Source organism: Lichenostomus cassidix, chromosome 10 (assembly GCF_008360975.1).
Source record: "Lichenostomus cassidix isolate B80296 chromosome 10, HeHo_3.0, whole genome shotgun sequence".
Classification (NCBI taxonomy): Eukaryota; Metazoa; Chordata; class Aves; order Passeriformes; family Meliphagidae; genus Lichenostomus; species Lichenostomus cassidix.
The window spans coordinates 14,229,494-14,244,240 of record NC_139491.1 but is presented as its reverse complement, the minus strand read 5'-3'; the positions used below and the strand labels follow the sequence as shown (position 1 = coordinate 14,244,240).

General features: G+C 39.0%; 1 protein-coding gene across 2 annotated transcripts in view; it reads left to right on the top strand.

The window, feature by feature from the left end:
* Window positions 1-14,747, top strand: part of THSD4 (thrombospondin type 1 domain containing 4) — a 238,567-nt gene that overhangs the window by 167,189 nt on the left and 56,631 nt on the right. For both annotated transcript variants that reach the window (XM_085070773.1, XM_085070774.1), the window contains exon 8: window positions 13,678-13,882. In XM_085070773.1, the coding sequence (XP_084926899.1) occupies window positions 13,678-13,882 (205 nt within the window). The remainder of the gene's footprint in view (window positions 1-13,677; window positions 13,883-14,747) is intronic.

Genomic DNA, 14,747 nt, shown 5'->3' with positions numbered 1-14,747 from the left:
TGAGTATGAGCAGTCAAGAATGAGAGCACTGCCTGCCTGCACTCTGCCCTGTTTCAATCTCAGATTCTGAAGCCTGGACTTGGAACTGTCTATTCCCCTTCACCATTCCTGGGCCAAAAGGGCATTTATAGAATACCTAATCAAATAAGTGGCAAGCCAGACCTTCCGATAAAATATGTAGCATTGTCTTACTAAGAAAGGATGTTTCTTACCTGCAGGTGGTACCATCTCACCTACTTGGTATGGGTGCATCTCTGCACCTCTAGCTGGTGTTGGGAATTAATGTGGAGTTTGGGAGGTGGGGATAAAGAGTTTGACAGCTCACTGAGAGATGTACTTGAACACTTTCCTGGATTTGGAACAGTCATAAAAGCTTTTTTTGTTTTTAAAGAAGGAAAGCTACAAACCCCTGCTCTTCCAAGAGGTTTCATCAGGAAATCTCTTTGACTCTCATGAAGGCCAGCAAGTGTTCAGAAGTCACAGCTTCTGAGCTGCTTCAGTGACAGCAGGCTGTTTCTGTGAACTTTCTGTCATGACAGTACTAATTGTATGCCAAGTGTGGAACTTACTTGGAACTCTGGAGCATGCACAGTATGACCAGGGGTTTTTTCAGTGTTGTTCTGCCCCATCCCTGACTTGTATGTGTTGACCAGATGCCATGGTGGTACTCAGGGGTTTAAATCCTGATCAGACATGGGCATCTTTTCATAAAAAGAGAAAGGATCACATCCTTGATACTGTCTCAGTGTCCTTGCCAATTTTGAGTCCCTGATCTTAAAAAGAAAAGAACAAGCATTTCTGAGTAAACCAGTTATAAGTTCTTTTAAAAATATTTGCAAAACACACTATTTTATTTAATCCTAGTTTTTGGGAAAAAAGCAACATTATTTTTTCTGTTTATTTTCTTTGAAAAGAAGTGTTCAGCTTGTTTCAAGTCCCTGGCAAGGAAATTTTCAGTGTGGGTTGTTAAGTTTTGGCAGAGCTATAACCATCTAAAAGCAACCAGGATATTATTGGAAAGCATGTGAAAATATTAGCCATTACTACAGTTACCAGCTCTGCTTGTATTTCTCTTTCTTCCTTTCTTTGGGCATGAAACTGTGTCAGTGCAAGTAGTCTCGAAGGTGGGTGCACCAGGGTGGAGAGGAAGTAAAGACATAAGGCAAGTGTCAGTGAGCAGTGCAGGGTGAAGCACAGGGCACAGAGCTCCTTCACAGCACAACTGCACAGGGTTCAGAGGAGGTTCCCGAGGGATCAAGCTCCTGGGTGCTGCTGCTGTTGGGGCCATGCACCTCACAGCTCTTGGTAGCACAGTTCCAAGTGTAAGAGACATAATTAAACCCCTGGAGGGGGAAAAAAAAACCCCAAACACTTGCTACTGAATTGCAAATTTTTTAGAATTAAAGGAATTAATTAAAGTTTTCCCAGGAGATAATAGAGAACACTGTATTCTGTGCTACCTTTCTTGTGAGCAACATCGTGGATGAAAAGAAATACATGCAGTTGAAAGAGAGGGCTAATGAGTAAGTGTTTATTGCCCAGATATATTCTGGCTGTGTTAGCTGCTGTTTCAAGATCAGACATCTGTCCTTAAAATATTTTGCTGCTTGGAGGTTTTTTTCTTTACCTTGAAATAAAGCCAAGTTTTCCCTTCATAAAGGAGAACACTTGAATAAACACAACCCTAGTATAAAGCCAGTTGGGACTAGTCTGTTGGCAAGAGCTAGAGTTCTTTTCACATAGGGAATTATTAGAAAGACAGTGAATCTAACTTCTCCCCTCTCAAGGGTCCCTCACATAGTCTCTATTCTTAACTTCTGTATTATTAAGCAGCATGGAACAGTCAGAAGTTTACAGGAGTATTACACTGGGACACTTTTATATATTGTCTCTTATTTTTCAGAAAATACTGCATATTTCTTTGTTTTAACTTTGAAATTGTGAAAGATGCAAGTATTTGTTAATTATGGTATACCCATAGGGACATTTATTAACACATACCAAGCAGGTAAAATTTGTAAATCTCTTGTTACAGAACAAAGACAGCTGAGAACTCTGCAGCTTAGAAAGCTTTGTGTATTATGGGGAGCAGTGTTGGGATGCAGTGATACCTAACTATGAATTGGTTTCTGCAGAAGTTGGCACACATTTCTTTTTCCTACAAAATTGCTTCTAGGAGTTGGATTTTCTGGATGTTAGACCAGGTCATGAGTTGTAATGCTAGTAATGTCTGAAACCAGTTAGTAATTTCCAATTTCCTTTGTCCTCAGTTATATAAAATGATTCTTCTCTGAGACCTCTTGCTTTCTAAGTTTGGGTAGGGGAGGGAGTATCTACATAATATAAAAAACTCTAGCCTTTTTGGTATCATGAGAAAAAACACTTGGAAATAAAACCCCCAAGATTCAAGTAGACAAAATTAACTTTTTTATTTCCATTATCTTTTCTCATTCATCTAGTTAGTCGTAAAACTTACTACACAGTCCCTTCTTGTGTAATCAGTGACACACAGCATGACAACAGTAGTATCTCTATTGTTCAGTCTTTAAGTTTGAAATGTAACAAAATGCTGTTGTCAAAATTGTTTTTCAATTGGAGAAACAACTTTTTTTCAGTATTCTGGTCTCTAATTCATGGTTGCTGAACAAATCCGAATATCTGCTCCTAGTTTAGATGACTACTCAAAACTTGTTCCTTTTCCCTCTCCAGTATATCAGTCCAGGAAACAGAAATGCCTGAAAGACACAGAGCCATGAACTCTCATCTTTGGAGCTGGGGAATGTAAAGGCTGCAAGCTGACAGATGATAGATGCGACTCAGAGTCCATTTCATCACATTAAGAACACAGCCAGGCCCCTCTGTCTCCTCCTGTGTAACATATGTCCCTCTCTGGGAAGACAACCTGGCTCAGACTTTGATGCTTCTTTCTTCTGTATTCCCTGATACAAACATGTGTAGATAAAACTGCAGTGGCCAAATAACTGGATGACTTCCTTGTGTGAATGCCTGTGCAGTGTGGATGCAGCTCCAGGAGCAGGCAGTGGCGCAGTGGTGCAGCTCAGAGTACCTCATAGTGCAAACCCTGACATGGGAAGTGTTTACAGGGACCATCTGCAAATTAAACTTGTTTAAATCCTAGTGTCAGGATTTTTGTTCAAGTAGTAATGAGGATACAAAGGGCATAGCAAATGCATGGTGATGATGTGGTGACTTTGGGCAACACAGAAAAAAGTACAATTCCTGAAATCTGATCTTTGTTGCATCTATATCCTTTTCCTAGTCATATAGGAGATATCATAGTACATTCCTTTTAGCTGTTTTCCTGCCTTACCATGGGACATCTTTGTGTTTGAAATTCAAATGACATTTGACATAACAAAATTTAAACTCAGATTTGTGTATTTGAACAGCTGTTGAGTCTATAGTAAGGAGATTCTCAGTAATTCTCAGGTGCCATTCATTTATCTAGTTTGATTCTCACCCTTTCACTGACAACCAAAGGAAAACCAAAGGAAATCAAATTTCAGGTTGTATTTGTGATTGGCTTTGCTACAGCACAAAAATTGTTTGAAGAATTGGTTGAATCTAACTGCAGCTCTTTGAACTTCAGTTCTCTGGGAAAGGTTAGATTAGCTACCTCAAAACCCAGAAAAGAATCCAAGGGTTGTGGCTGTGACTTTTACAGGCCACTCCAAAATGGATAACACTCTGGAGAAAAAATTCACCTTGTAAAACTGCTTGCAGTTTTCATCTCTATTTTGACCTGTCAAGATGTCCCGAAACAGAAGAAAAAAGATGCTGAGAAATAGTTCCAGTGAGACAGGGAAACAATGTTTAGGATCAAGAACTCTACAGTGATTTGAAGAAGGAGTTGCCTTCTCGAAACATTTTAGCGCAAACAATATAGCAAGAACAGTATGAGGGACAGCAGTGGGTTGAACTCATGACTGGGTCAGTTATGAAAGTGGTGCAATGGCATTTGTTTGCAAGCATATCAGACTTCTGCTTAGCCTGCCAAAATTAGCCAAACCTCTAATGAGTTCCATCCTGAGAAAACACTGTGAATGTGGTTGTGGCTCTGTCTTCTTTTAAAAAATGTGCATTCCTAAAAAACATCTTAAAAACAATTCGCTTTCTAAAAGCTATTAGATGTAATGGTCTCCTGCACAGACACTAAAGTGAGGTATATTCAAAGAATGAGATTAGAAAAGGAAGAGAACGGGTCTGTTGAAATGAACATAATGACTCAAGAAAAAGAAATTAGGAATGAAGAAAGCAGAGAAAACCAGAGCAGGTTGTTCTGTGTGTGTTTCTGTGGATGAGGATGTATAGTTGGACACACATACATGTGGAACATGTGCATGTCAATGTGTGGCCTCCCCACCTCAGGCAGGACTGTTTAGAAGTACAGGAGGTGCAGTTGAGCCAACAAAGATGACAAGGGAATAGAGTAACATGAGCCTGATTCCATAGGCTGAAGATTCCAGTCTGGAAAAACAATAACTTGGGTGAGAATGATTGAGTGATGTCCATAAAACTTGAGAGTTCATGGAGAACGTGAAGAGGAAATGATTGTCATTGTCTGTCTCCATACAAGATCTCCAAGTCATTGGCAGAAATAGCCCAATGTCATTCACAAATGAAGATGATGTGGCATGTAGTGGAACTGACTGATGTAGGAATTAGGTCTGCTAAATTTCAGGAAGGAAGCTAAGCATGTTCAATAAAGGACTACTAAATGATAGAAAGACATTATATTTGTCTTAGGAAAGACATATAAAATGTCTCAAATAAAAAAAAGGCTTGGAAACATTCTGACAAAATAGCATACATTTTTCCTAGCCTTTGAATAACAGACCTTTGATCTGACTTGTAAGGACTTCATGTTTCTTGTAATATAGTGGGAGAGTTCTGGTGATTGAATCTAATCATTCAAAGGGCCTAATCATTCACTGCCTTGAGATTCTTCTGAAGCTCTTCTTACTTGGGGTTTTTTAGCTAACCTGAGTATCTTCACATGAGCTAGAAAATACTAAGAGCCAGGAATTTCTAGTTAAGTTCATCAAATTAAGGATGAAGTCATTATTGACACGATGGTGAAGCTGAACACATTCTTCTGAGGAGGGCTTTAGGCCCCATTTCTTTCCTTATTTGTAAGCCAATCAAAATAGAGAAATGCGTACAGTTTTCCATTACTCTGCGAGCTTGTCACTTATGGTTTGTACATCTTCTCTCTGATTAACAGAAATAAAAACATTTAAAAGATTGCAGCATTGAAATATGAAAAGATATTAAATAAAGCATATTACTTATACCTGACCATATGTCTGGATCCAGCAACTATTAAGAAACTACTAGAATATAGGGAAATACGGAAAATTTTCAAAGGGAATTAATTTTAGATCTTTAATGATAGAAAGGTCAAATCACTGTGAATTCTAGTATTTCTTACCTTTTCATGTCTGCATTGAGATGTGTAAAAAAGCTTAGTTAAGCAGCAGCTTTAAAAAATCCTTAGGTTTCAAGAATAGCTCTTTTGTAATACAAGCTGCTAAATCTAATCCCTGGGCAAGCCCCATGAAGTCATGTACACAGGTAACTGAGGAAGGAACTTGGCACATTCAGTGGCATTATCTAGAGAAAAACCATTCTTCAGTTTTGGTTTTCTGTGAGAAACTGCTTCACTCTTGTCTGAATAGGTTTAGGAGCCTAGAACAGGGATTTTGGTCTACAGTTCTGAGTTATGGGAAAATCAGGATTCCAAGAATTGGACTTTAACAAAAAGGAGAATAGACAAAGTATAAAGAACCAAATTCCCTGGTTTCTGCTGCAAAAATGTTACTCAAAACATAAATTCCATTATTTGATAGTGTTTGAACATGACAAATGATGTAAAATGATTAGTACCATAGAAGAAGTCTATTAAAACAAGTGAAAAGGAGGGCTTTTGTCTAAAAATACACTGTTCTATAGAATTACTATTTTATATGGATCATACTCATTGTTATAGAAAGAAGGATAGTTTTAGTTAAATGTTTTTCCAGAACTTTATTCTGCCCATCTTCACACAAGCTCTGCAAGTAGGGGTGGGGTGCTGGTGTTTTCTTGTTCCATGTCTGTTACCACGTAATCCTGTTGTAAAAAGGAAACTCATCTCTGCAAATAATTTCTCACCAGTAGGTAAAGATCGTATAGCAGAGAAAACTTCCCACTGCAGTACAAACCAGATGGACTCAGAACAGTACATTAGTGTGCTGTATAGACAAGGATTTATTTGGGCAAAACTCCTTTAAACCCAGGAACAGTAAAACAGAGTGAAGAATGTGAGCCAGGGGAATCTACTTCATACCCTGGTTGCACAAGTATCAAGGAAGAATTTGAACAGGTAACAGAGAAGCAGCTCCTGGAAATACTGTTTCACATGATAGTAAATGTAATTTTTTCCTTTAACCAGAAGGGATATTTCTGAACAATCATTGTAGGACTTTGGCACAAATCTTCCAGCAACACCGTGATCACAGTCAAACTCTAGTTAAATCCAGTCCTTGCTGGCTGAAGAGCAAAGGATTATCTCTTTTAAGATAAATATAAAAAGTCTGACAAATGCTCAGGGCCTTATGAGATCCCGAAGAGAAGTGATCCACAGCTGTGTGGAGTCTTCCCTTCTGTGATTTTCACAGGTATTTGTTGTATTCAGAGGAAATGGGTGTTCCTATTTCTGCCAGTTGTGGTGCAGTCACACACTTGGAAGGAGCTTTATATGCCATCACATCTTCTGCTCTTGTGGTCTCCTCCCTCTTGGATTTGCACATTTCCTCCCCCTACAGCATTGATGTACAGCCAAAAATCCGATGCCTGAATATTAAATGGATTTTGTACTTAACTCATGTAACAGAGCTAGGGTGCGCTGCCTCCTTTCCTAAATTCTGGGCAACAGGAGTATGTAAAACTCCAGAACATTTAGATACCACATATTTTGTTTAGCACTTGCAAAACACTCCTCCCCTGCCCCCAGCTTTATGTTCTGAGGGCTATTAGTTTCTATAGGACAGGCAGAACTTTAGTATTTCAGTACTGCAAGCTCAAATAGAGCTTTGCAAGAATAAAATTAAAAAGTAGAAATCTTGAACCTGTAAGATTGAAAGATTTTTTTGCAAATATCTCAGTTACAGCTGCATATAGTGAGAAGAGAAAGCATTTGTGTTTGTGTAAATACATAAATTGTGTTTATTTGGGTGAATCACCCCTGTTGGATGGATGCTAATTGGGGTGATGCTGTGCAGCTGTTCAGCACCAAGGATGGAAAACAGAACTGTATTGAATGGAGGCTTCCACTCCTGGCTGTGCCATTGCAGTTAACTCCTGCACTGTGGAGTGGCTGCTCTGCCAGTGCTGATTTTTCAGAAGGAGCAGATTGTATTTTTACATCAGTCAAATAGAAAAATGGACTGGCATATTTTCCATCTCCTGTTCCTAAAGGGCAGGACAAAAACAGCATTAAAGTGGTCACCACGGCATAGAACTTCTCATGAAACAATTGAATACTTGCTGTGGAAGCAGTGACTCATTGCTGTGTGGGAGAGGTGAGTGTTTGCCTGTAAGTGCTCAGGAGGCTGTTCTGAACATCAGTCATAACTGAAACTATTTGTGTTCTTCACAATCTCTTCCTTAAATATTATTCTAATTGTTTGTTTGTGCTCTTTATGACATTCATGAACCAGAAAATAATACTGGTTGGTATTGTAAGAGTTCAGGAAAGAATTAAAATGTAGAATTTCGGGGTCAGCAGGGAGTCAGTGTGTGATACTGGGGGAAGAGCTCTAACTTTGGTTAGGTTATATTGAGTTTTATACTTGTTCTCTGAAGTATCACTCTTTGGAAGAGAATTGTAGAGACCTTTAATTTAGTCCTGAATGGGCATAGTACTGCTTGCCAGCAATAATACTGAGATATGGTTAGGGTGGTGCTGACGTGCATTAGCTTTAGTCACTTAGATAAAAGGTGTTTTAAAAAGACATAGAGTTAACATCAACCACATAAAATGTGTTATTTTGTTTAACTGTTTCTTGCCAACAACGTTGATTTAGGCTAGGTTTTAAAAACAATTTAATGACATTTCAGACTGCACTGTTACTGAATTTGGTACATCTGTATATCCAAGCCCTGTCTGCATTTTTGAAGGCTTTAGCCTTATGATCCACATCACAAATATGCACTTTGTGTACAAATTTGAGGAAAGAAAAAAGCCCTCTTAAATGACTATATTATGTGGAGTTCATATCTGATTTTAGGTATTAAAATGGTTTTCTGCTTTTCCAGTTGAGTTGTATAAATAGAAGCATAGAGTTTGCTTACTGTTGCTGAATCTGGGATATCAAGTAATCTGCATATTTGCAGCAGATCAGTATATTCAAGCAGATGTGAGTGCTTTGTTAATATGTGATTTAGGAATATTTATTTCAGATTAGATATAGTCTGGTTTTGGACTAGAGCAGCTTTACTGTCCTTGTGGTTTTAAATTTTCTGAAGTGAAAAAGCAATTAGTGCATTTAGGGATGCATATATTATTTGAACCTGTTGTACCTCTTGAGTATTAAAACTTTCAGGGTATGGAGCTTCTAGTTGTAAATAATGTTCATATTAAAAAAAAAAATTCCAACTTGCAATTTGAAATACTTCTGGTGGTTTGTTTTTTCTTTCAACAGTATTTTCATTCTTAGTGAATGTGAGCAATCTGATTAGCTTGAAGGTATGAAACCTCAAAACTGAAGCCCCAGGACCCTGGGAGTGCTTCTGAGTGGTCTGGCAGCAGGTGTGTAAGAGAGCAGCCTGGCCCAGGGTCCAGGCATGGTGAATCTACTGTTCATCTGGGTTAGGGTCATGTGCCTGTGGTTGGATTCAGTGCCCAGAGGCTCCTGGGAGAGACAGATTCCTTCTAACCCAGGCAGAAATGAGAGCTGCTGATTGAAGTGTGTGGGATCAAATGGGGACACACTCACAGGCCCTGCGCTCACCTTCTAGGTGTGTTTGCCAGTGGAGTGTACACATTAGGATAAGGCATCTTCACTCTTAAATGCTGCTAACACAGCCACTTCAGAACACTTAACTCATAAGCTCTTTGTAGAGTGGGGTGTCAAAGCTGAACTGCTGTCTTGACTTTGATAGGTGACAGCCAGCAATGGTCTGTTTGTATTTCAGGTCTTTATTGATGCAGCATTGCTGGGGGTTTAGGTAGATTTCATAGACCTTACATTGGGTTTGTGTATGGGAGAGCTACAAGTCCCATTTAGAATATCTTTGCTTAAAACAACAGGAGAAAAGTTGTTTTGCTATCTGTCAGAAGTATCAGTGTGAGATGCATACTTTAGATTTTTTAATTCTTTTTTATTAGCTGTTTCTAGTTGATATCTCTAAGACCATCTTTTCACATGATTACTTTTCCTGGATGGCTTTACTTTTTCCATTGTAACAAGAATAAAACCTTTTTTCTCCCAAGTAATTTTCTGGCCAGTAAGAAACTATTGAATATCTTAGTGAAAGAGTCTTTATATGTCTTCATGTGAGTAGCTGTTTTTCACTAAACTAGTGCATATCTACATTCTATAAATGTAATTTGAATTCTTAAGGTTTTAAAAAATGAATAGCTTGCTTCTTCTTACTGTCTGAAGTTTATCTGGCTAAATGAAGTTCAGCATGAAGCACAGATAGGTAATGAAACCAGCTATTGTGCAGGTAGGAAAATCTGTGATTAATTAAGTGGACCACATCTGGATGTGACCACAATCTAATCATGATGGGCTGTAAATAGCATCAAAGATTTGTGAGCGTTAGGTCTGTGGACAGCAGGAAATATTTGAAAGCCAAAGCAGGATCAAATGTTTGGGTAAAAATTATGGTTATAGCTAACCACAAATCAAGTGAGAGCCATTAGAATGTTGTTTGTTATCCTGTGGTTGAATGTAAATTCTCAACACTGCTTCTTTGATTCATAAAACAAATGAGGGTTGGGCTGCAACATTGAAGACATGTGAGACATTGAAGTGAGGCAAGCAGGCTCTGCTGACTTTGTTGTGCTCTGCCTTTGGAGGTTTTCTGAAAGTGCTTCCTGCTCAAGTATAGCCATGGTTCCTCCCTGCTGAACACCCTGTTTGGTTGGTTGCCACTGAAGAACATGCACCACCAAGCCTTGTCTGCACGTGGAGTGCCTCATGCAGTCAAATGCTTAAAACACTGACTGTGTGCTGGCATTTGCCTGCTGTTCTATTGAAATGGCACATGCTGGCTATTACCCTCTAGCAGTCATAACATCTTCATTGGTGTCTCATTTAAAACACTTCACAGGCAGAGGGAAATGGAGGGAATTGTGTTTATCTGATTGTAGGAGTTAAATCTATAAGAGCATACATGAAGGTTAAAGGTTTTAGCAGTGGCCAGAGAGAAGTAGTTTTATTCTCAGCTTCTTCACACATTGAGGAGAGAGCCGTCCAGCCAATCTCTAGGCAGACTTGCTTAGACTTTGGAGGAAATAACCCCAGAAAAACTAATGTCCTTCCTAGTGGAGAGGAGAGAGATTTATCAAAGGCAAGAAACAAAAGTTGGGGTGAAAATACCAGAAACTGGCTGTCTGGGAAAGGAATCTAAGCCCACTAATGCAAACTGTAATTCTGAAAGATGAGGAGCCAAAGCTTTCAGATGCCAAAGCAATGTGTGTTTTCTTGTTCCTAAGCTGATGTACCTCCTGCCTGGAGGGAAAGGATTAAATGAGCAGCATGTCTGTGAGTTGCCTGCTTACCTTATTGTCAACTTTCCCGGTCTGAGTTTCTCCAGTGTGCCTTTAGGAGCACTGTGGGAGACTCTGAAGCCCTCATTGAAGTCAAGGCACAGAACATCCCTTCCTCTCCTCTCATGTGCTGAACTTGTCATTGAATCACAGAAGCCAGTAGCTTGTTTAGACACAACTTGACCTTGGTATGTCCATGATGGTTGATCCCAGTCTTTGTTTCTTTTTTTTTTTGTCCTTCCTACATTTGGAAACGACTCCCAGGAGGATTGTCTCTGCAGTCTTTCTGAGGGCTGTTAGGGTGACCAACCTGCAACTGAGCCTCTGCTCCTCCTTGCTCTTAATGGAGATGGATGTGGCAGTTGCATCTTAGGCATCACCACCAATCACCAGGACCTCATCTGGTCCCAAAGATTTCTATACATAAAGTTTTCTCAGGTGTTTCCTAACTTGATCTTTCTCATTTCCACGGACTCAGTGGGACTGATTTAATTTTACACAGAAGTTCATGTGAATGAAAAAAAAAAAGCATACTTCTATTTGAAACACTTAAATCCAAAAGTCTTTTAAATTTTTTTGTAAATTTTGCATTGTGAAGACCATGGAATTGATATAATTCTGCCCTGTCAAATCCATAGAGGCCAACTTCTGTGGCTTGGCAAATCTCCAGTTGATGTCAACTTTGAAGGCAATGAGGATTTCTTTGGAGGAGAGACATTTGGCTTAAAATATTTATTTATGGTTGATAAATGAAGTCCACCTGGTCACCAGACAAGGAGAGCATATGATACAAGAAGAAGCAGTTTGAGAGTTTCTTTTTCGTTTCAATTTAGTAGAACATTTTATTTCATTCCAAAACAGAAGAAATCTTTGAATTGACTGATAAATTTTAGGAATGTATTACTGGTAACAAAGTAGCAATAGCTGTGTAGGATAATTTAAAAACAAGTGCAGTACAAATTTTGTATTTAGGTGTAACAAATTAAGGTGTGTTCTGTTGTTTTGCAAAGACCTACATTTTGATTTCACAAGGGTTGCAAGTGCCACCTTGTGGATATCATTATTCTTGTATCTCATGATAGGACACAATGAATAATAACATTTCATTTCAAAAGCTGTGACAGAAATTAGTTACGTTTGCTTTGAGTACTGGGAGATTTTGATTGATTTTCCAGTATTGCTATTGATGTGCTGAAGTCAAGGAGCACTCTACTGCTGCCTTCAATGGCTGTGAATAAAGCCAAACTCTACTTGTCTTACTGTGAGGTCCTACTGCTTCATTATTTTTGTAGCTCTTGCTGGAATTCCTTTGTTGATCACTCTCAGATCTTTCTTCTGAGTAAGATTATCAATGGAATACCATAAGAGTGAAAGCCCAGGTGTGTAGTATTCTGACAAGCTCTTTATGTTGTAACCCCAAATGTCCTTGTGTGAAAGTGACTTGATAAAATAGTTCATGCAATGTCAGGAAGTAGCCCATGTCATCTTTAGGGTGTGTTTGGGTTGCAGGGGTTGCTTTGTTGGACATCCTGGCCCTGGATAGATCAGCTATGCCATGTTTTTAAAGGGTTTTGGAGAATGTCTTGTCTCCAGTGCTTAAGGACAATGATGTCTGTAACAGCAAGCCCTGAGTTTGGCATTTCTACCCTTTTCACAAATAAAACCAAATTTTATTCCGAAGAATACAGAATTTCTATTTATATGCAGCTGATTTTCTGCTTGTTAATAGCTTCAAGGTATTGTCATAAGATTCAAGGTGTATTTAATATCTGCTGCTTATCTTAAAGCTGTCTATTGAGGACCTGGAGCTCCCTCACTACTCAACTCAAATTCGAGCCTGTACTCCAGAAGTAAATCCCATGTGGTTTGTCTGTGGGCTGTTTAGCTGTCAGACAGTCACAAATTCCTGCTTATCTCCAGGCTATACTTAGGCCATAACCAGTATCAAAATTCCAGGACATCAAATCTCTTCCTTGGCTTGCTGCTGAAGTGTTTTCTATGTTGTCACAAAACAGAAGCTGATTTGTCTCGGATAAGTTGTTTTTTAAACTGCTACAAAAAATGGACAGCAGTGTTGATTTTGCAAAAACACAGTTGTATCCCTGGCCACCCAGGATTCCATTCCTACAGCATCTCAGCTGTAGGGAAGCTGCTTTATGGATTGTACAAATCAAGATCAGGTTGAATGGGGCTTGGAGCAATCTGGTCTAGTGGAAGGTGGCACTGCCAATGGCAGAGGGGCTGGAACTAGGTCATCTTCAAAGTGCCCTTCCAACCCAAAGCATTCTATGATTCTGGAAATGATTTTGTTTTAAACTATCCTGTCCAAGTGTGTGTTACTGAGTGGGTTGAACATTTTCTACTCAGTGAGCAGGTGGATTTCTTCTGTAACTTACTAGATGCAGTATAAAGATTTCTTAGGTACTTCTTTTGGTGGGAATAGGCTGAGTGCTCAATTTTAGAGGAGATAAAGGCTTTCTGGATGAAGTAGTTCTGTTTTTGTAAAAAGTCCATTTTGAATCATAACCAAACCATAGCTCTCCACCTCTTTTCTGAGCAGCAGCTGTAGGAACTATGTTGTTCAGAGGTTCTTTTCTTTCAGCTGAGGAGTGTGCAGCCAGCGTGATCAATGCGTTACTGCTCATGGTGTGTCTTGGGTTTGTGTAGCAGGATGTAAAAACCTGTTGGCTAACTTGAAAACACTGAGTCTGTGAACCCTCTGCTTTTTATTGCCTTTTTTCGTACAGAAGAACAAAGGAAGACATTGCTGAAATGCTAGTTCACAATATCATTTCAGAGTTGATTCTTATCTGTGAAAGTCATACTGTTCTCACTTGTTATGTCCAAAGTCTGCCGTTGTAAGATCTTGGAAAAAGAAATCTTGCTTTATTTTGCAGAGCATTGGCTGTGACGACTATCTGGGTTCTGACAAGGTGATTGACAAGTGTGGAATATGTGGAGGGGACAACACTGCTTGCAAGGTTGTGTCTGGAGTTTTCAAACACACGCTAACAAATCTTGGCTACCACAAGATAGTGGAAATTCCTGAAGGAGCTACTAAAATCAACATTACTGAGATGTCAAAGAGCAACAACTATTTGGGTAAGTTGCATCTCAGTGAATGAAGAATGCTTTGTGTGCTAGTGCAACTGGGTGGAGGTTATGCCAGGAAAGGTCTTCTGAGCAGTGTGAAATCAATGTCAAGAAGAAGAGAGGAAAGATAATCATTAAACAGGTGTTTTGATCAGAAATAAGTGGCTGTTTATAATTCTAGGTTGATCTTGCATGACAAACACCTCACACCTGTTACAGTATATTTCCCTGTCTGTCTGACTTGGCTGTAGTGTCTCCTGTTAGTTGGTTCCGCTGTGATGTTTTCCTTTCCTGCATCATTAACCTCTGATCAGTCAAGAATCCAGACGAGCAGATGCTTGTTTATATAAAAGACTGTTTGAGGAGAAGAAAAGAGCATCTTCTGATTTCCAAAAGGTTTCAGTTCTTTTAAAGTGAAAGTCTGTAAACATTTTATTGAGATAATTTGATATTGAGGAGTTATTCACAGAATCCAAGGTCAGTTGTACAATTGTTTATTCTAAAGCAGGTCCTTAATTCAAAATCATGGAGGATCCTGGAATATTTATAATAACATAATATCTTAAGGTATACTACTAGATATGTATAGAGGGTTGCAAATTAGAGATTATGTGGAATTTATGCGAGATCTACATGAGTCTTGTGTGCATTTATGAACTGTGGCTTTCCCCATTGTAACCTGTCGTGTTCCTAGGTTACAAAGCCCTTAATTTTTCTACATTTGTGTATGTTTTGGAGACCATTCTGATGAGTGGACTGGAGAGAGAAGAGTTAGTTACAATTTATAAAACTTGACCCTGACCCTTCAATTTCTCTTCACCAGTTAGACCATCCTTAGATCTGTCTTAAAAATTACCACTGCCGATGGTCAAAT